Source organism: Abramis brama (assembly GCF_963993115.1).
Source record: "Abramis brama genome assembly, chromosome: 10".
NCBI classification, from domain to species: Eukaryota; Metazoa; Chordata; class Actinopteri; order Cypriniformes; family Leuciscidae; genus Abramis; species Abramis brama.
The window spans coordinates 30438813-30461151 of record NC_139972.1 but is presented as its reverse complement, the minus strand read 5'-3'; the positions used below and the strand labels follow the sequence as shown (position 1 = coordinate 30461151).

Sequence of the window (22339 nt, the reverse complement as noted above, 5' to 3'; positions counted from 1 at the left end):
AGACACAAAATGATGAGCAAGCAATCGCACACACCAGATGAAGATTGGTCTCAATATGCTAAAGCCTTGCAAAGATACATCCTTAGATGCAGTTTGCCATCATGCCATCAAATTTGTTGATGCGGTAAATGAAAACAACATGAAATCCATAACTTTTTGCCAGGATAGTCTGAAGATGATCCGAGTCGAATTTGGTGGAAATTGGACCAATGCTCTAGGAGGAAATATAGCCTTGCATTCGCTTTGCCATGTTTTTCGTATAATTAATTGATGAGTTTTCGAGAACTAAACAACTAAACAACTTGACTAAAGACTAAACAACTTGAATTCCATGTTATGCTATGTTATGTTTTGTTGTCGGCCTGGACTGAAGATGATCTGATTCAATTTTCATGAAAATTGGGCAAACGGTCAAGGAGGAGTTCGAAAAAGAATTCAAAATGCCGGAAATATTTTAATTGGTGGCACTAGAGGGATTGAGTTAGAGACTCCAAAATTGCAATGTTTAATGTTCAGACTGTCCTCTATCTGTGTGCCAAATTTCACAACTTGCCACCAAATGTTTCTGTGGGCCGCCATAGACTTCAAGAGTGGAAGAAGTAGAAAAAGAACATGAACAACAACAACTCTTTTTGCAAAGGAAATTCATGCATAGTGAAAATGTATATTTGTTCAACTATGCACAACCATATATACAACTTTTCAAGCATTTAAATAGATTTTTCACCCAATTTGTTGAACTATGCCTTTAAGCAAAAAACTCTTAGTTCAAAGATTTCAAGATCAAGAGAATGCAATTTTAATCAATTTTCTACAATCTTTTTATATTGACTAATAGTCATATTTTTGCATGCCCTACATGTTTTGTTGTTGTGGACTTTACAAATACACACTGATAATGTAGGTCTTTTAAATATTAACCTTTTTTAGAGAGAATTGTTTCCTGGTCCACGTTTGTAAGGGTAACAATGCTGTGTAGACTTTGTACAGCGAGACTGGGGGATTACCGTACAGACTGTGTACATTGGACTTACACAAACATTTAGGCATTACAAAACAAACACACTCACTTTAACATCAGCAGAGGAGTGAATGCCTTGACAACCAAAGTCTCTTTCTCACACACACACCCTCTGACTCTTAAAATTCACACCAAACAGTCATTCTATTAAAAAGATGTGACAAATTCCAGAACAGCACATATTCGCACTGACACGTACACTCACAAACAGTTACAGACAACTGCAAAAATCAAACACCACACCAGAGCAGAGAGTGTGACTTAACCCAAAAGACAGAACTGTTTTGTGGGTGATCGTCTACTGTTAATTTGTCAAGTCGCTAATATGTTGAGCTTAAAACGAGCCTTGTGCCTCAAACATCACACATATAGGCCTACATTGACACACACATTTATTAGTGCACTGCTCAATTTACAGTGCCATTTCAAAAGAAATACATCTAAAGACTCACCGATTTGACTAATCCTTCACTGACAGAACGCTGTGAGAGCGATTACTGAATCTGACTCACTATACGAGCTGCATGTTATCATTATTTTCAATGACGTGCTCACTAATATGTTATGGGGGGCGCTTTTTATCTCTTTCGTCTATGCCCTTTTTATCTATGAACACAAATGTGACCCTGGACCAAAACCAGTCTTATGGGTAACCAGTCTTATGTATAAATCTCAATTTTAAAATTTATACATCATCTGAAAGCTGAATTCATAATCTTTCCATTAAAGTATGGTTTGTTAGGATAGGACAATATTTGGCCGAGATACAACTATTTGAAAATCTGGAATCTGAGGGTACAGAAAAATCAAAATATTGAGAAAATCGCCTTTAAAGTTGTCCATTTCTATTGGCGATAGTGCTGCATCCATTCACAAAAATAAATGTTTTATATATTTAAGGTGGGAAATTTACAAAGTATCTTCATGGAACATGATCTTTACTTAATATCCTAATGATTTTTGGCATAAAAGAAAAATCTATAATTTTGACCCATACAATGTTTTGTTGGCTATTGCCACAAATATACCCATGCAACATAAGACTGGTTTTGTGATCCAGGGTCACAAATTTACAATGCAAATCCAACATTTAAAAGAACTGTTAGTCAAATAGGCAATAAGGATCATTCCGAATCAATTTAAGATATAATAATAGTATCATGCAGAATTTAGCACACATTTTCTTCAGAGGTTTCTAATTTTATCTTCAGCAGAGTTAAGTAAATGTATGTAAATGACAAAAGAAATCAGTTGTGCTTGACTTTACGCAAATATGAAAAGACAGAATTCATTTGTTCAGCCACTTAAAACAGCTCTCTGGAAAAACAGGTGAGGCACTATGCATAATACAATCATTAATCATGTTACATAAAATGCAAAATATGCTGTTGCCTACCTCATGCCTATGTTGGGTTCAATGAGAGAACCTGTAAATGGAGATCTGCACACCAAGGACCTTTTCTGGAGACCAGACTAAAATATCTAAAACAATGTTTTGCTGAATACAACATTATGTGGCCAAAATGTCCATTGAAGGCCATTCAAAAGTCGCCATATTCGGACTTTAATAGGGCTCTTAAAAGGATGAAAATGACTTCTATTTGCTTCTAATATAAAGTGGTTTACAGCTCAAGTGATGGGTTTATAAAACTGTCACTAGAAAACTGAATGCCCAAGAAGCATGTGTTAGTGTCACCATTGAGAGAAACAGAAATGCTATCTCCAATGGTCTCTTGGACTTTATACTGACACCTATAGACCTTATTCAGAGCAGCGCCATGACATTTATTAAAGCAAGGCTTTATAATCACTTATAATTTCCAGATTGGGTAGTTAAAGAAACATTGGAGTTTTTTTGTCAACTGAAATCTCTTGGAAAGATATTTTTGCTGTGTTTCATCAGCAGAACGATTCAGAAACACATTAAATTACAAATCCCTCTTCATTCCTGTTAAAAATCAAAGATGGCGCTGCTGTGAATAATGTCTATTGATGTAGAGGTACCATTACACAAAAGCCAAGGTCTTCAGTTGTAGCAATACCTAATATACAGACATATTTGTCAACCAAAAGCGACTGATAATAAAATGGCTACTGAGATAAAGTGAACATTCATGTGATCTCAATATGGCTGCCACCATAAAGTGGGACCGTCCTTAAAACAGCTTTTTATAGGCCACTGATCTCGCATGAGAGTACTTTATCCAAAAGACTTGGCCAAAACTACAATTAATTTCACTTTTGTGTATCTAAAAGGCAAGAGCCATTTGAACCATATGTAGAGAATATGTCTGATTCATTGTGATGTGTATAGAGGTGTGCAGATGAAAGTGATTTCAGTTTCATTGTTTATGGGTTTACGTATGACTGTCATGACAATAATAGAGCAGGTCATCTTTCAGCATCATAGTGGCATCTTCAATCCTGAAATCTACAAAGCTCAAACTCAACAACAAAGTCGCAAATAAGGAAATCACGATGTGTCTCAGTAATGCAAATACACACGGCATTCATAAAGATGCTCATGAAAACACGCACATGTAATTCTCAGAACAATTAAACACAGTGAACAATTAAACCAGTTTCTCGAGACTGCTTTGTAATTTACCTCAGGGCAAAATCATGTGCTTTCAGTCTCTCTCTCTCTCTCTCTCTCTCTCTCTCAGAAAATCTCTAGGATTAGTACTGGTGTAGAAGCCATTAATATACACTAAATGGTTATCTTACTAGGACTATAGGACTTGTTTGATAGTCAAATCTATCACTGCTGTCACTCACTTTTAGCATCAAACTGAAAAGAATCCATCTAAGAAATGTCATACGTATCAAGTATAGCCTACATCAGCCTCTTAAAGCAGGGTTTTAGTGTTGTTACTATTGTAAAACTGCTGTTAAGATTTCATTTGAGGTTTTATCTTCACTCTTAAAAATAAAGGTTCTAAAAGGGCAGTTTTGCAGTGATGACAATATGTTGGTTCCCCAAAGAACCTTTCATTGAACAGTTCTTATGATTCATTTTTTTAACCTTTTTAGATTTTAAAGAATTTTTTTGCGTAACGGAAAGATTCCATGGATGTTGAAGGTTCTTAAGCCATCATTTTTAAGAGTTTTGCACAGTACATGTAACTCAAGTCAAATGTAGAGGGTTAATTCAGTTGAGCTAAACTTCATAAACCATAGCAAACTGTTTTACAACATTCAGGGAACAATTAGTACACTCTGTTTAGGCAAACCACATTTGCTAGGTTATGATAATGCAAACATATCAGTTTCAGTAGCATACATTGGGTTTCAAAACCTGTATTCAAACAATGTGCACTGTTACGACATAATGATGTTGAAATGAGAGATGTTCTCCTTCAAAACAAATTGTATCATGATGACTTTCAAATAGTAGACCAATTCACATTTAAATGAACATAAAATCCACACACACTAATAGTTCATGAAATGTTTTCTAGTTAAAATGAAACCAAATGCAAATGATTCTCACTTTCTTGTTGTTCTGAAGATGAAGACAGCTTTTTCTTTCTCATTGAGCGGTAAAAGCGTGAATTCCTGCGAATTGGCGCTCTTGTCAACGTCTCGTCATCTTCATCGTCATCCTCGCTGGGCAGACGGGCCACTGGCGTCTGAGTTTTGGTCGGGACCTCTTGAGGTTTATGTCCCCATCTCATTCGGAACAGGGCTGTCATCGCCATCCGCTATCTGAAACAAGATCCAGCCGTTCATGGAATAATCCCCATCGGTCTTGCACAGGAGGAATTCCAATCCAGACTGGATCCAAAAGTTCAGGTTCCCAAAGACAAAATCCCACAGTCACAGAGTTATGCACCCTTTCTAGATAATCAACTCTCTCATTCTTCTTCTTTCGCCTCTTTCTTTTTCCTCTGCCTGAGGGGATGGCCTGTTAGTGACTTCAGAAGTTTAAAGTCTGTGTTTCTCTCTCGCTCTCTGAATCCTGTCCTGTCTCACAAACCTGTCCTCTGGCCCTCTGTGTCAAAGTTCTTCCCCCCTCCCTCTCATTCATTCTCTTCGGTCCAGCCTCTCCGTCTCTCTCCCGCCCTCTTTTCCTTCCCTGTGTCACTTGCGTTCTCCCCTGGGCGCATAACTTCTTGCCCCATGCATGTGCGTATAAAACAGGTAAAGTCAGTCATGTCAAACAGCAGATCTTGTATTTTGAGTTGTCAGTTTGCTAATATGAAAATAGACACCTCACCCATGATGTCTCATCAAATGACACTTCAAGACATGACATGTGAAAAAAAAATAAAAAAAAATAATATATATATATATATATATATATATATATATATATATATATATATATATATATATATATATATGTATATATATATATATATATAGTGGCCACAAATTAACAATTGGTTCACGACTTACTAATAGCCTATGTCAGCACGTTTTACTGATTAATTCGTTTTAAGTAAAATTTGCACACAATAATAATTTGTTCCCTCATTTTTCGAAATCGTGGCCCTGTTGGAATAATTTAAAACAAAATTACAGTTAAATCAAAACGAGGGAACGAATTAGTTCAACATGGCCACAATTTACTAAAACGAGGGAACGATTTTTTAACTATATATTTATTTTTGTCCACATATATTTGTCATGTGCGGGGTCCTAATTTTGTAGGATTGGATTTTTTTTTTTTTTTTTTTTTTAAAGATCTTGATTTATTTGAATATATTTTGATGTTTATTTTACTTTGGCTAATATTTTGTATTATTATGCATACATCTAACAAAGCTTAGTGTGGTTTATGCTTAAAACAAGAATAAAAAAACAAAACAATTTGCCAGTGGGGTAAGAAAAACTATTTTACACAACTTTATCAACTAAATTTATCTTTAAGAATGTTGAGGTGTTTTTCCTGGAAAACAAGACAAAAATGCTGATTAAAAATTATATTTCGTGAATACTAAAATTACAAAAATAAAAATAAAACTTGTTTAAATAAAAAAATGTTTGACAAAAAAAAAAAGAAAAAAAAAAGTTAACCAGTAGGCTATTGTTTTAGTAATATTTATAGTAGGCTATTTATTGATATTTTGAGTTTTAAGTTTAGTTTTTATTAGTTATTATCAAATATCTCATATATTTATTTAATTTATTTTTTATTTCAGTTTTAGCCATTTTAGTCAAACTCATTTTATTTCAGTTAGTTGCCAAAGCAACATTTCTAATTTTGATTCAAGTTTTTCATCTAATATTTATATTTTATTTTATTCCAGCTTTATTTCAATAAAAGAAAATGGTTTTAATAGTTTTAGTTGTTAACAATAACAACACATACTCACCACTGTAGTCAACATTCTTTGTAACACCCTGTTCTCTACAGTCAGCTGACTTCTCAGGGTTAAAAAGTTCTCTCTCTCTCTCTCCTGCTAGGCCAAAAACACTCCATCTAATCCCATTGTGCTCCTGCTGATTAACACGCATTGACACGTATACAAAAGCATGGGGACACACACACACAGAGGGAGAGAGGGAGAGAGAGCAGAATATGGGCTGTGCATGTAACCACAAACATTGACAGAAATGCAATCCTAAAATTTCCATGAAAGCACAAAATTTAGACACGCGCACGTGAAATAACACGCAGCAAGCACAGACATCAATTAGGCAGGACCGTGTCATGCAAGCTTTAACAAAGAAAAGAGAAACGCCTCCTACTATAAACTAGTCAAGTCAAAGATCAGTATTACATTACAAGGAGAAAGAGCATGCATACCTGAGAGAGAAATAAGGATTTTGGGACTTCTGTGTGTGTTTCTAATCTAACCATATCTGTGGGGCCAAAATTGCTGAATAATGTAAGTTAAGTAAAATCTGTCAAACAAAATTTGGAAAAAGTTCAAAAATTATTTAAAATGTAAAAATGTTTTTTTTAGTTTTTTTTTTTGCAGTAATATTTGGGTTTGCATTTTGCCTTAACCATATTTTAGATCTGTTTTAGTTCTTTTTGTCGTTGTGCAGATAGCTAGGTGAATTTGTGTGTGTGTGTGTGCCGGAGTATTCAGAGGTAGGGGTGTATAAACAAAGCCTTCTGTCGTTATTGAGTTTTCGGGATGGAATGTGGATTCGCTGAATCTTCGGAATCCTGTGGTTGCGTAACGCCAGTGGAAAGAGCGCAGCGTCAATGTGACAGGCGCTCCTCTCTCTTATAAGCTTCACCTGTGAAGAACAGGTGTGCCGCTAGATGAAACACTGCCCAGCCTTGTCTGGGATCATCAGCAGTGCGATCGAAGTCCGTGTGGCCTGTCGATAAGAGATTTACCTCTAGAATGCTTATTCATTAACTGTGTGTGAACAAATATTGTTTTTGCTGTTGCTCTATTCTTTCGTATTTCAGTTGCTAACATGATAGTTTTTAATTATTTCATATCATTTTAGATATTTAAAGGGATACTCCACTTTAAAATGAAAATTCTGTCATCATACACTCACCCTCATGTTGTTTCAAACCTGTATGAATTTCTTTCTTCTGCTGAACAGAAAGGAAGATATTTAGAAGAATATCAGTAACCAGACAGTTTCTGGTCCCATTGACTTCCATAGTATATATTTTTTCCTACTATGGAAGTCAATGGGACCAGAAACGGTCTGGTTACTGGTTACCATTGCGTTGAACGAGGATTCGATTAGAACATAGGCTGTTTCTCAATGCGCGTTCTTTAGCGATCTTGCATCCTAGTGTTCTTGTACCACGTCATCATCAACTGTCAACAAGTCCGATTCCAATACTCAAGAACGCAAGTACAGTGAGCGCATTAAAGTACCCGGATGTGTTCTTGATATCGAGGATGCATCGAATGCAGACTTGAGAGAATCGAACCATTAAAGTCCCCCTGTGGTAAAAATCACGTTTTTAATGTTGTTTATATGTATATGTGGTGTTTTTAATATGCTTTAAGACAAACCATGTTTGTTTTTGAGTATTTTCTCCTTAAAACTGCAGTGAATCCAAGACAGTGGGTGTTTCTCAATATGCGTTCTTCAGCGATCTTGCGTCCTTGTGTTCTCGTTTTACGTCATCATTAACCGTCGAAGTTCAGACCCAATTCTCAAGAACGCAAGTACAGAGGACGCATGAAAGAACCCAGATGTGTTCTTGATACCGAGGATGCATCGAATGCAGACTTGAGCTAGTACTCGCCTGGTGTCCCAGAAGTCATTGCGGCCGGTTCTGAGTTCGTTCTTCCAAGGAAGCTTGGCAAGACCGGTCTCCACGAGAACACAAGTCCGTTCTCTGCGTTCTTGGAATTTAGAAACAGCCAATCTCAAAAACTCGTTTTGAAATCGCTGGTGTTTCTGACGTCACAAACTACCTTGTAACCAATCAGGTCAACGAGTGATCGTCAACAAGTGGATCTCTGAGCTGGTGTGAGTGAGTGGATGTGGGGCTCATTTGCATATTCATAGAACCGCGTGTACTAAATGAGGCAAGGGTGTAGAGTTACATTCAAGCTATTTCAAAGCACAAAGAAAAAATGTTCAAGGAAAAAACTTAAATATGTAATTTTAGTGATCAAAGATGAGATTTAAAGGATAAAATTATTGACTACGTGGGACTTTAAAACTTTAAAACATTAAAAATCCCAGAAGATATCACAGGCGGGCGACGTATGTAAGCCTGGAAGATTGTTCTCATTCAATAGAAACAGCCATAGACATCTATGAATTAGAAATACAAACACGGAAAATAGTGTTAAAAACTACAAACATGGCGGATGTGTGAGACCGAAAAAGAGAGGTTTAAATAAAGGGTTTTGAGTGATTAATAATTAATCAGTAGCCTATCTAAACTGATGAAAATTTATTGATTCACTGTTATCCATAATATATTTCATCTAACAGCATTGTGAACTTTTATTCATTAACTTTTAATGCATCATTAAGTGAACACATGAGGAGAGTCTCTGCATGAAAAACCCACAACTGGCAGATCAAAGTGCTACTATATTTCTCTCTGATACAGGAAGTTAAACTAAATTGAATGTGGAGAATTTTAACTGTGAGAAGATGATTGACAGGGCAGGTTAAAGGCCCACTGAAGTGCCTTGAAACGCATAGCATTATTCAATGTGTTGACGTAATTTCCACTGAAACAGGAAGACAGGGCGGGACATATCAAACAACCCCTCCCCTTTTTTAGAATAGCCAATAGCGTTTAGTTTATATATCACACCTCGGCCAAAGCTTGAGCTTTGAGGTTGAGCTCGCTAAAGCTGCAGTTTCCTCCTAATCTCCTCCATATCACTTTAAAATAGCATTCTGTGCAGAATTCAAATGGGTCTCGTGCATATGATCTGCTCTATGCTGTCGTGTCTCAGGACCGGAGCAGACTGTGTGTGCGCTGAGGCGGTTCACATGACACTAATGTGAGACCAGACTTCATTTGCCATTAACTTTTAAATGCATCATTATGCATTAATATGAGGAGAGTCTCCGCATGAAAGACCCGCAACTGCAGATCAACGTGCTTCTGCATTTCTTTCTGATACGGAATGAAATGTGGAGGATTTTAAGATTGATTTACAAGATGATTGACAGGCCAGTTTACTATGACAGGATTTGACAGAGAGCAACCATTAAAGACGCAATTGTATGACGTGATAGTATGTCTCAAAGCTTGTCTACTCTTCTGCAAACACACTCAAAAGTATGTACTTTTTCTTCACAAAAAGAGTAAATACTTTTAGGCCGTAGTATACAGTAAGCAGGCGAATTGAGACGCAGCACAAGTAATTGATTTTAGCCGCAGCTTCAGCGTCTATGTATAATGTAGGGGCGGCATGCTGTAGATTCAAGAGAGCATTTGATTGGACAGAAAATCTGATGAGAACCTGGGGCACGTTCAAGCTCGGACCGTAGCACAGCGTTTTGCTACAGTTTCCGGGTTGAACGACATGTTTCCTGGAAACGGTGTGCAACGGGGTTTATACGTTTCCTCTTGTTTGGTGGGTGTGTCAAAAATGTCAGCCCAATCAACAGCAACATGTATATAAACTACGCGGTATTAAAGAGACAGCTCGCACAATATGGGTCCAAGTAAAGTCGTTTACAAATGTGTCCGCTGCAGCTCGGTATACGCAACAATTGAATAGAAGACATGTTTGCCTTTTCATCAGTGATGCGATGCAAATGTTGGATCACAATAATTAGGAACAACAGTTTCCACAAATCCTTTCACTCGATTGGGATGTTCTCTTTTATTCTTGACGGCAAGGGCAGTGACTGTAACATCGAGCGTATTTTGCAGCATTTATACCGATTTCATCAGGCTCCGAAAATTCTTCAAAAAGAACACCACCTTCTTCAAAGAATGACCTTCTCAGCTGCCGTAGTTGCAACTCTTGCATCATCAGAATTGGGTGTTCAACGCACCAACGTTTCCGTTGGGGCTGAACCAGGGGGCCAATGTTTCGGAAAAAACTGAAGCTTCCCCGGGCGCCGCCATTGATTAGCACCTGCTGTTAGCATTCCATTGACTCCCATTTATTTTGGCGTCACTTTGACAGCGAATAACTTTACATTTGAGGCGTTTAAAGATTCCATTTGTCCATTATTTATTTCTAAAGAAACACGAAAATGTATAAAAGGCTCCATTACCTTGTATCTTACGTTATGGCCCCGTAGAAGCAGTTTTTGTAAAAATAGGCTAACGATTGCGTCATAACCACGCGACTCTCTGTCGCACAGTAGAGATTACCATATGGACAGGAGGAGAAACTCGCGGGCAATCGGGGGGCGTGGAGGCAAAATGACAAAATAATTAATCAGAATACTTAGCAAAAGTTGCTCCTGCTCCTAGCTCATGCACCTCCTACTCACACTCTCCGTCTCTGCAAGTTTCGGAAGGGAATGATTCAGATTTCTTTGGCACAGCTACTAGAAGACAGACGGGTTGCTCACGTCACATCTACGTCGTCAAGCTCAGTTTGAGTCTGCGCAGTACGCTCAGCCATCAGGAAGTGAGAGCTTCTAATTGACTTCACTTTTCTCCGGTGAATCCAGTGGGGTCGCTGTGTTCATTTCTTTTAATGTCTATGGGCTGAACGCAGCCCTGAAGTGCAGAGTTATGTCATCAAAATCATGGATCCTTATTGGTGGAAGTGAGAGACAGTATTCTGAATGATTATATATTCTAAATGCAAATTGTGTCATGGTTTTGGATCAAACGGTGACAGGATGCAAGTAACTGAGAGACAAAGCGGTCCGTTATGACAAGTAGGTACAAACAGGACAAAAGCAGTACTTGTAGGGCATAGTAAGTGTGCACATCAATGGTTTTGCGAGTCAGTAGCCTAAGCGGAACTTGAGATCTGTCGTCATCTGGTGTTGAGGTTTGATAGCCTACTTTGGCACACTATTGCACTGCTGTACCACTTTACTACAGTTCCCCATTTATACTGTGTTGCTGCCGTGAATGTTGCCAATTAGAATGAAGTCAAAATGGTAATTCGGTCTTAAAAGTTATTAGATCGTCCCTTGTTAGCTGGGATCCAACTTTGACATCTCAAATATATTGTCAAAATGCCATAGCCTATAACTGGGGCACTGGTGAGTGTAAGTGTAGGCTTTTGTAAGGCTTTTTTTTCTTTTTTTTGCTTCTCATTTCACTAAACCCACAAACAGCGCGCGTGAGCGCTTCTGATAGTTTCTCTTTTGTCAGATAAAACTCACCAGTTTCTGTCTGACAGCAGAGTTGGTCTGCAGCGGAAACAAAAGAAACAGAACTCATCCAACAGACACGCAATGCTGCAGAGACATCTTTCACAAATCAACCCCCGCGAGGATGTACAACCTGCCCTGAAGTCTGGATAACGGCAGACACCACCGGGACAAATCATTTGCTAATCTTGGGAATGAGCTCCAACCATTCATGTAAGTAACCGCGAGTAGTGCGTTCATTACAACAATTTGTAACCGCAGTTTCCGACTAAATTAAGCGATAGCCGGTACGATTGTAATAATCTCAAGACCGTTTTTCTATTCTGACATGTTGTCTTACTTTACTACAGTTAAAAACTTTATAATTATTTGCTGGAAAATAAAAATTGTGACCTACGTGTTTTTAAATGTCTTGTTTTGGTTCAGATCAACCGAATTCATAAAATCATATTCTGTAAAAAAAAAAAAAATATATATATATATATATATATTATATATAGCCTATATATATATATATATATATATATATATATAGCCTATATATATAATCATAGCATCTGTCACATTAATTTCTGTAGTCTAATTTCTACTTGATTTTTATGAGTTTCAAGTTAGGCTACTGGATTTTCTTCATCAGTAATTGAATTCAAAGTGGTAAACGTATAAAATAAAAAGGCTAAGGGTTCAAGTTTAATGTGGTTATTGAACAAAAGAAGAAAAGTAGGGGAAAAAAACACAGAAAGAAAAAAATCCCAAGGAGACCACATTTGCATTTGCCGCCTTTTATCGTGATCATCACAGAATTTCCAGCAATCGGTGTTTGATCTGAAGACACAGATCTAGATCTAACCTACTTCTGGAGACATCTGGCCAATATCTTGTGTTCGGATGGAAAGCAGCCCTCTTAAGTTAATCTTAGTCAGATAATGTATATCTATTTGACCAATTTATAAATTTAAATCACTTTTAAAAGCTGACCATGTTTCTCCGTGATAATTCTGTATTTTAGTAGTGATATAGGCCTACCAGGATGTGGTTAGTTCCAGCCAAGGCTATTTGCATGCATTTTCATAAATTGTTTGTTTTAGATCAGATGAGACAAGGGATAAGAGTTTCATCTCTCTTTACACCTCGGGGCTGGTACTCTCAGCAAAATTCAATAATTCTGCTCAAATATGTTTAACTTGAATTATAACATTATAGGGTATGTTAAATGCATATAAATGTAACACTTTATTTCGATAGTCCACTTTAGACATTCTACTAAGTATTAGTAACTTTCAACTACATGTCTACTACCAGTCATTAGAGTATTAGCAGACTGTCTGCTTAATATTGGCTAACACTTTATTTTGATGCCCATAACAAACATTCTACTGACCATAAGTAACTTTTCAAGTACATACATGTCAACTTATTCTACTAACCTGAACCCAACAGTCTGCTAATACTTAAGGAGAGTTAAAGGCAGGGTAGGTAGAAATGGTCTAAAAAATTTATTTTTCAAATTTGTTTAAACTTTATGTACATATCAATACATAATTAAAATGTAAGTACTCTGAAAAAGAAAGTATCAAAATCGAGTGTCTGTAGACCTCTCACGACTGTTTTAAAGACATCTCATTATTTCCATTCACTCCACCCCCTCATTTCTGTGCTTCTTCCAAAGCCACGTCCCCAAAACACATGAACGCGCGACTCCGACCGCTGAGCTAGAGGACGCATTATTTACCTGAGACAAGCGGAGGGGAAGGGGCATTTTTTTGCCTGGTTTGCCTTCACTAACTGCATATGCCGGTACTGTAAATTTAGATTGCTCTTTCTCTGCCATTGTTTTGGTATTCCTAGGTTCAGTGCCTTCTTCTTCTTCTTCGATAGATTTTATTGGCAGCTTGCAAACATAGTGCATTACCGCCATCTACTGGACGGAGGTGTGATCAGGTTCCGTGCCTCTCGCACTCCTCAAATCAAACGGTCGCGCGCAAGTGGGTAGGTGCTGTGTGGCAAAAGGGTGGTTGCCATGGTTGCGAGAGAGTGACAGTCGCCTAAGCCAATCCTTTGATTCGTCCCGAATCGAAATAATGAGCTGTGTTTAATACAGATTATACGGTCTAGAGTCACTTGATTTTTATACTCTTTTTTTCAGAGTTCTTACATTTTAATTATGTATTGATATATATAGAAAGTTTTAACAAATTTGGATCTTTAATTTTTAATAAATCCTACCTACCCTGCCTTTAATTGACATGTTGGCTACTTGCAAAGTTACGTAGAATGTCTAAAGTGGACTATCGGAATGAAGTAACTTTTTGAATACTGTATATTCAAAAAATATTATTCAGGATAGACAATGCAGGGAAGTTGGAAACTTTAGATTGCTGTTCTGAAAATTAAATCTCCAGGCTCAGTATTTAAAACTATCATATTGAAAATTGGCACATAAAATATATGACACAAACAATTTTTACTCAAAAGTACTATCAGCTAGGTAAATGTGTTTAAAAAAAATGTTGGTAGCACATTTAGCCAGGGAGGAAAAACATTAAAGGATGTGCTGACACCAAAATAAACCTCAAACCTTTATCTTAAAATGGCACGAATATGTGGGTAGAGCATCCCGAGAGGTTGGTCAGGTCATCGGCACTAGTTTCAGCAAACATGAGTAAACTAAAACCATGATGTCACTGACTAGTGTACATATATCTTGTTCTGTCACATGTGCCGTTTCATAGCTGTAAGCAACACTGTAAAGTTTACATCCCAAAAAAATGGTTTCTGTCTTGATTTCATTAACATGTCTAAATATTAAAGACAGACACTTGTTTCAACAGTGTTTCCGCCTTTAATGAAGTCAAACCCAAAGAAGTTTGCTTTTACAATCAACATATTGGAATAAAAAACACCATCGCACAGTTATTTTTGTTCATGAAAGCCAATGTGGGCTCATAATAGGTGCAGTGTTGGTCCATAATTAATTCATAAAATCTGCTATACATACAATGAGCCATATAACAGACCATTTTTGCACATTTAGGCAGACAGTATTGATTGTAGTGTAGGTGTGTTTGTATTAATGTAAATATGATCTGTACAATGAGGTGTCACTACATTGAATATCTGCAATTTTAGAAATGAATGTCAAAACTATTGAATTGATCAGTGATCTTAATTATAAACCTCACATACCAGTTACAGTATCGTCAAACTGAACATTTACATGATTTCCCACATTATATGTTTTCACCAAGTGTAAAAAGATTTGCAAGAATTTGCAGTATAAATAGTATAAATGGTGGAAGATACTCTTTGCACCAAGTGTAAAAAAACAAGAAATAACATCTTGTTTACAATAAGTGCTATTTGTAATATGTTAAAAAGAGTGTCTCACTTGTGAGGTACAGACAGTAACCTTCTTCTGAAAAAAGATGAACATTCTGCCATCCGATTACTCACCGTTTGTTCCAAATCTGTATGACTGACGTTCTTCGTGGAACACAAAAGTATGTTTTTTGTCAAAATGTTCTTTGCACTACAATGGTCAACTTTAGGAGGATTTAAAAGCAGATGTGATGCTTATTGTATATTTTATTTAAAAAAAAACACTAACATTAACTCTTCCGTTAAAATGTGTAACTCTTCTGTTAAAATCATAATTTTTACAGCTGTTTTAGAGTTATGGCCTTGCATTGTCATAGCTGTCAAATTTGTTATACACTAATGCTCTCTTCTGTTCACCAAGGCTGCACTTATTTTACAAAATATAGTTAAAAGAGTAATATTGCGAAATATTATTACAATCTAAAATAACTGTTTTGAATTTTAAAATGTCACTTATTACTATGATCAAAGCTGTATTTTCAGCATCATTACTCCAGTCTTCAGTGTCACATGATCCTTCAGAAATCATTCTAATATTATGATTTGATGCTCAAGAAACATTTATTATTACTTTCAAAGTTTAAAACAGTTGTGCTGCTTCATATTTTTGTGGAAACTGTGATACATGTTGATGAATAGAAAGTTCAAACAGCATTTATTTGAAATAGAAATCTTGTTAACACTTTACAATAAGGTTAACATTAGTTAACTAACATGAACTAAGAATGAACAATAATTCTACAGCACTAATTCATCTTAGTTAATATTAATTTCAACATTTACTAATACATTATTAAAATCAAAGGTTGTATTTGTTAACGTTAGTTAATGCACCGTGAACATGAACAAACAATGAACAGCTGTATTTATATTAACTAACATCAACAAAGATTAATACAGTAGCAAATGTATTGCTCATTGTTAATTCATGAGCTAATGTTAACTAATGAACCTTATTGTACAGTGTTACCGTAAATGTATTTACTGTCACTTTTGATCAACTTAATGCATCAACATTATGCCACAAATGCTCTAGATTGATCTGAACTTGTACTTCAATCCAGAATATTTCTTTAACTACCCTGTATGTTCTAAAAATGTTTTGCTAACGTTCCCATTAAAGTTATGTAAACGTTATTTCTGAATGTTCTCTGAACATTCAAAATGTCCAGTTCTTAAATGTTTTAAAAATGTTTTTCTTGTTTATACGAACATTAAGGGAACATTCCATTTCATAAATTCTTCACACATTATAGGAATGTTACTTTTCCTATATCTTACTTTTAGGAATGTTACTTGGATGTACAGTAGTACATACGAAAGCGCTATATAAATGCCTCATTCATTCATACTTTTGATTTTCAAGAACATTTGTTCTCAACTTTGACAGTACATTAGCCGAAGTTCTGAGAACGTTCCCCGTTAGCTGGGATACTAACCTCTCTTTTTCTCTTCCTCCATAGCAGCCCACTGTGACTGGGTGTGCTTGGTCCAGTGGTGCGTGTATGTGCCCATCCTGGTCGTCGGCCTCCCTCTGAACCTGGCCGCTCTGTGGCTGCTGCTCTTCCGTGTTCGCCGCTTGAGCGAATCCACGGTTTACCTCATCAACCTGATCTTCAACGACGGCCTGCTGATTCTGTCGCTGCCCTTCAAGATACACGCGTACAAGAAGGAATGGACTCTTGGTAATACCTTCTGCTCCCTGCTGGAGAGCCTGCTCTACGTCAACATCTACGGCAGCATCATGCTGAGCATGTGCATCGCGGTCGACCGCTACATCGCTCTTCAGTTTCCATTCGCTGCGCTTCGTTTGCGTTCTCCGCGCAAGGCGATGCTCGTGTGCCTGGTCGTGTGGACGACGGTCTTTGGATTCAGCATCCCCATCTACAATCTTCACGAAGGTCAAAACAGCACTTCAGCTTACTGCTTCCAGCAATTCTCCAAAAGTTTTTGGTCCAAAAGTTGGATTCTGGTCTCAATGGAGACAGTGTTTGGCTGCAGCGCCTTGTTGATGGTGTTCTGCTCTGTGCGCGTGGTGCAGATTCTGCATGACCTGAGGACACGCAATCCAGGCGATGCCAAACTGCGCAACAACAAGAGCATGAAGATCGTCGTCAGCAACCTGGTGGTGTTCCTCACATGCTTCATTCCTTATCACATAGCGGTGCTGATTTACTTCCATGCCAAGAGAAGCAACCTAGAACCACCCAGCATCAATTACCTGCGCTATTTTGTGCACATCGCCATATGTATTAGCAACGTGAACATCTTGGCAGATGGCGCGTGTTACTACTTCATTCTTAAAGAGAACCTGGAGTCTGTAAAGCGAGATAGGAGAATGGCTATATACGCCAGAGAGACGCGCATACGTTCAAAGAATCAAACGTTATTTAGCGAAACGCATAATGGTTCATCCACAGACACTGAGAAGATGGAAATATGTGTGGTTGCTGGTTTTACATAAAGACTTACAGGAAATTCGGGAAGACTGAACTCTAGGATGATTGATCCTACAGTAACACAGCAAAGGAGGATAGTAGACAGAAAGACACATGCTTGTATAGATGAGCTGAGTGTGTTGGTGGATGGGAAGTACTGTATACACAAAGGATGTGTAAACATGTGACATAGATACATTTTTTAAAACAAAATTTAGCTATATTATTTTTTTATTATTAGCATTTTTTTTTATTATCACATAACACTTACAGCTTTTCTGAGCCATGGTATACAATATTGTGGAGTGAATTTTATGTTTACTTAAAAAAAAGAGGTGTCAGGGTCACATTTTACCCCCAAATGTTTCATTTTAAAAATGAAAGTATATTTTTATGTTTTATGTATATTACTATATTGGTACTCTCTATTTTTTTTGCATTGTGACATTATTTTCAAAACAATAAGGCTAATTTTACCCTCCAATTCTCATTACTGTAATGCAGAATAAAAAGTTTCATTCTCAATACTGTAACAGTAAAATGACCAGAAATATTAGAAAAATAATTTGAAATTATTGTTTTAGATTTATACATCAAAAGCATGTGTTATTTTGAATTTAATTAATTAAAAAAATATATATTTTAAAAACATAAACAGCATTTTTACACAAACACATAATAAAAACAATTACAAATTGCATGTATTAGTGATGAGAATAACAATTTAAGAATAATTAAGAAAAGATGGGAGCAAAATTTGCTTAATTATTTTTGACTGTACTAAAGCATAAAAATACCTTAATATTTTTGCAGATATTAAGGAAACATGATAAGTTCAAATACTTGTTTCTCTGAAAAACATAATGCTACAACCAGTTATTTTACCATGTGGGAATGTCTGTTTTTGTTTTGGTCTGTTAGAGCCCGCCCACTTCCAATTTGCCCAATAGTATTTGACAGAGGTGGGGGACTCGAGTCACATGACTTGACTCGAGTCAGACTCAAGTCGCAAATTTAAGGACTTGAGACTTGCTTGACTAAGTTAAGAAAATGACTCGACTTGACTTTGACTTGAGATCCAATGACTCGAGACTTGACTTGACTTGAACTGTATGACTCGAGAATGACTTGATATACATTTTTATATAAATCATCGCAACATCAATTGATGAACAAAATGAAAGCAACGGAACCATTGACGCCAGTCATCAGATTCTGCGCGATTGCGTGACGCTGCACAAGCCCAGAAAAAACATCGCGGTGAGCGCGCTAAATACAAAAACATCTCCCAGCATCGTTTCTTTTTGGATATAAACACTAGAAATTGACCATATTCATACAAGAAGATTTGCTGTACGCATAATAACTGGCAAGGGATATCGGACGACCATCACAACCTCGAACAGTCGAACTTCATTCACCACGTCTAAAAGTAAGCTATGGCTTGTTTAACCTGTTTGTTATAGTTAATTTGACAATCTTTAAATCTAGAGAGAATATTGGTCAAAACAGCATGCCTCTTTATACACAATTATGTTTTCAAATGTAGCTTAATGTTGTCAATATTCAAATGATAATTAATGATGGCATTATTTGTATAACATTTGCCACATTTCTTTCAAATCATGCTTTAAAGCCAAATATGTCGTTCTTTCCAATGACAAAAAACAACATAGAAAACTGTTAATGTTTTGTCGTGTTTTATGTTTCTCTTAAAGCAGGGTTAGATGTTATCAGGGGGTTGGGGGCAAAATGCCAGCAGAATTAATATGCACCCAAAATTCAAAATGTGGTGGAAAAATTGCCCTAGTATGAGTTATGTTTTATAATTATAACATATGATATTAAAAAATATTTCCAGAATATTGGCGCAATTGCAAATGTGATAATGATTTTATAAAACAGTTCAGTAAACAAAGAGTGAATATTTTTATGTGACATTTTAGACATAATATTCCAAATATTCTGTTTTTGCTCTATTTCTCCAATGACAATAGTTCCAAACAAGCCACAGAAAGAGTTATGCATATCTGAACAAATTCTTTTTTTTTCTTTTCTTTTTTTTTTGTGATTCAGTGACCTAGTTGCTTAGTTCCAGAACGAATCTGCCGTTTTTAACAAATCAGTTGAATGAATGCTTCTATGACTCGTACATTAAGATGGTGATTTGGCGCCACCTATTGGCGGTTTTAACTTCATAATTAAAAATGTATAACTTATATAAAGGGGATGCCAGTTTGAAGAATGCCATTTGGTGGCATAGGAACCATTATACTTGAATTGTGAATTGTTTAATACCTTTTAATGGTCTTCTGCAATGTTTGAGGCATATTTATTTTTTCATGCTTTAATGTTGGCCTAATTTCCGTTACATTTACATTTTAGGCTATGTTGTTTGAAATTTTATTTTTTATATTTTTATTGTAGTAACCACTACACTACAGACACTTTGTGGAAATGCATATTAAAAAAAAAAAAAAATGTTGCAAATAAAACCATAGTCCACAACTTCTGTAGTTTTAACTTATTTTAATATATAAATTCAGTGAAATCATCAAACGTTTGTATGACTTGCCAGTGACTTGTGACCCAAGCTACGACTTGACTTGACTTGCTTGACATAAAGGCAGTGACTTGACTTGACTTGCTTTTCACAAAATTTACTTGGACTTGCTTGAGACTCGAAGGTTAAGACTTGAGACTTACTTGTGACTTGCACATGTGTGCCTTACTCCCACCTCTGGTATTTGACTCCCGGGTTGCCAGTTAGAGGGAAACAACTCTCCAATTTTTTGAATTTGGACTGCAGTACCCATTTCAACCACTAGCAGTCAATATTACACATTGATTTGTCCTGAAATTGTCCACAATGCAAAAAAATAAATAACAAAGTCCTACTTGTAGATTACATTTTGCTTGTGCAAAATATAAAATACTGTTCAATCAAATACATATTTAATCAAAGACAGTATTTTGAAACCTGATTATGTAAGGAATGTGCAGCTGTTGTCTTGATTTGTTTGGTCCAAACTCAGTTCCTCTTCTCACCAGCAGAGGACGAACTTCTGCTTCAAGGATTTCCATAGCTTGTCAGCCAACAAGATATTTATAGCTCGCATAAAGCCAGTTCATTGACAGTGCTCATGTTATAAGAAATGATTAACTTTAACGCTATCTTCCTGCCACAGAGTTTAAGCTGATGTCAAAGGTTCCCGTTCTAAAGCAGAAGCATTTGATTGAAAATGTGCATATAAATGTGTTATGAGTGGGTAAAGGTTAAATGCAATTGACAGGGAGTGAAATGTTTTATAGCAGGGAAGTTTGACAAAACGCTACATTTTAGTATTTTATCTCAAATCAAGTGTAATGCCATAACCCTGACTGAATGTATTTTGTTCTACCAGCTAAAAGGTGCTTTGAATATCTATTTTATAATTTTTCAATATTATGCTGCTTCGATGTAGCAGAGTCATATTATAGAAGTGTAGTTTCACTCTAATTTATCTGTTATAATTACAAGATTTATCTTTAGCTACAGTTCCCCGTGCAGCACTGGAGTTCACAGATGTTCAGAACCTGTACTTCTGACTGTTGTCACCATCTCTCTTTGTCTGTTTGATACTCATGTTTATTACAATAAATAACACTTTGTAATAAAATATGTGTATACCGTTTGAGGCGTATTTGTTTAGCTTCCTTTCTTAAGATGATTTCCAGTGCGGCTACATAAATCCTTCTGATCTGTACAATATAACCCACAAGAAGACTTATATTTAGCTGTAGTAATGTGTTAGGTGTCACAAGGGCTCTCAGTGCCCTTGCTCAATGTGTTTTTTGTTTTTTTTGTTTTTTCTCAAGTGCTTTTAGTGCACAACACAACTACACTAACATTCCAAAGCTGAAAGGTTGACCTGTTCGGTTAAATTTATTCTTTTTAAATATCAAGTTGGGACATGTGGACATATCTGTTAGAATTCATTAATGTACAGTTTATTAACCATGTGGTTATATTTACTAATCTAATTTGATATTTTGGCAGTAGAAATTATATATAAGGAGCATGCAGGTAGATGTGAAGTCTGTAGTACACACAGGACACTGTGTGTGTGTGTGTGTGTGTGTGTGTGTGTGTGTGTGTGTGTGTGTGTGTACAGGTGACAGGTGAATTTGTGGGTTCCAAAATTCACAGTAACTGATTATAACTGATTTTTATACATAAGAAATTGAAATTTTACAATTTGCAGGAACATTTTTGTAACAAATTCTAACATAACCCTTTAAGATAATGGTTGGAGTGAATTTTATGTTTACTTAAAGGAACACGCCAACTTTTTGGGACTTATTCTTATTCTTATACCTTATTCACTGTATCCCCCAGAGTTAGATAAGTCCATATATACCCTTTTCATCTCCGTGCGTGCTGTAACTCTGTCTGACGCACCCACCTCTAGCCTAGCTTAGCACAAAGACTGGAGGTAAACGGCTCCAGCTAGCATGCTGTGCGAGCATCACTATGGGAAGCAGAAAGTGTCTCCTTGTTATAAATAATTTAATTAGTTATATTTTGTTACAAAAATAAACAAAACATTTTCAAGTAGACTATTTATAGGCCTATATCAAAAATGTATTACCTTAAACGTAATTCGAAATATTTAAAATGTATAGAAATATGATTTGAGATAATATATAAAATATATTTTATACAGTAGGCTAGGCCTAATGCAGGTTAATAAAACAATTAAAAATGCCATGTATTGCAGTGATGAAAATCATTTTCCAGATGCAATTTCTTCTTTTTTGTAAC

At 36.3% G+C, this 22339-nt stretch overlaps 2 protein-coding genes across 4 annotated transcripts in view; one reads left to right on the top strand and one right to left on the bottom strand.

Moving 5' to 3' along the window:
• ngef (neuronal guanine nucleotide exchange factor) overlaps positions 1-5043 on the bottom strand; it is a 28897-nt gene extending 23854 nt beyond the window's left edge. Inside the window, exon 1 of the mRNA XM_084127439.1 lies at positions 4515-5043. Within this exon, the coding sequence (XP_083983565.1) occupies positions 4515-4722 (208 nt within the window). The 5' untranslated portion in view covers positions 4723-5043. The remainder of the gene's footprint in view (positions 1-4514) is intronic.
• A 6085-nt stretch (positions 5044-11128) lies between these two features.
• On the top strand, positions 11129-21371 carry gpr55a (G protein-coupled receptor 55a). Of its 3 annotated transcripts, XM_084126745.1 has the most exons (3): positions 11129-11275; positions 11752-11932; positions 16561-21367. In XM_084126745.1, the coding sequence occupies exons 2-3, from the start codon at positions 11914-11916 to the stop codon at positions 17559-17561; spliced, it is 1020 nt and encodes a 339-aa protein (XP_083982871.1). In that variant the 5' UTR covers positions 11129-11275; positions 11752-11913; the 3' UTR covers positions 17562-21367. The 3 variants fall into 3 exon arrangements, with proteins under 3 accessions (XP_083982871.1, XP_083982872.1, XP_083982870.1); XM_084126746.1 differs by lacking the exon at positions 11129-11275 and having other exon boundaries at positions 11296-11932; positions 16564-21371; XM_084126744.1 differs by lacking the exon at positions 11129-11275 and having other exon boundaries at positions 11298-11932.
• The last annotated feature ends 968 nt before the right edge of the window (positions 21372-22339 follow it).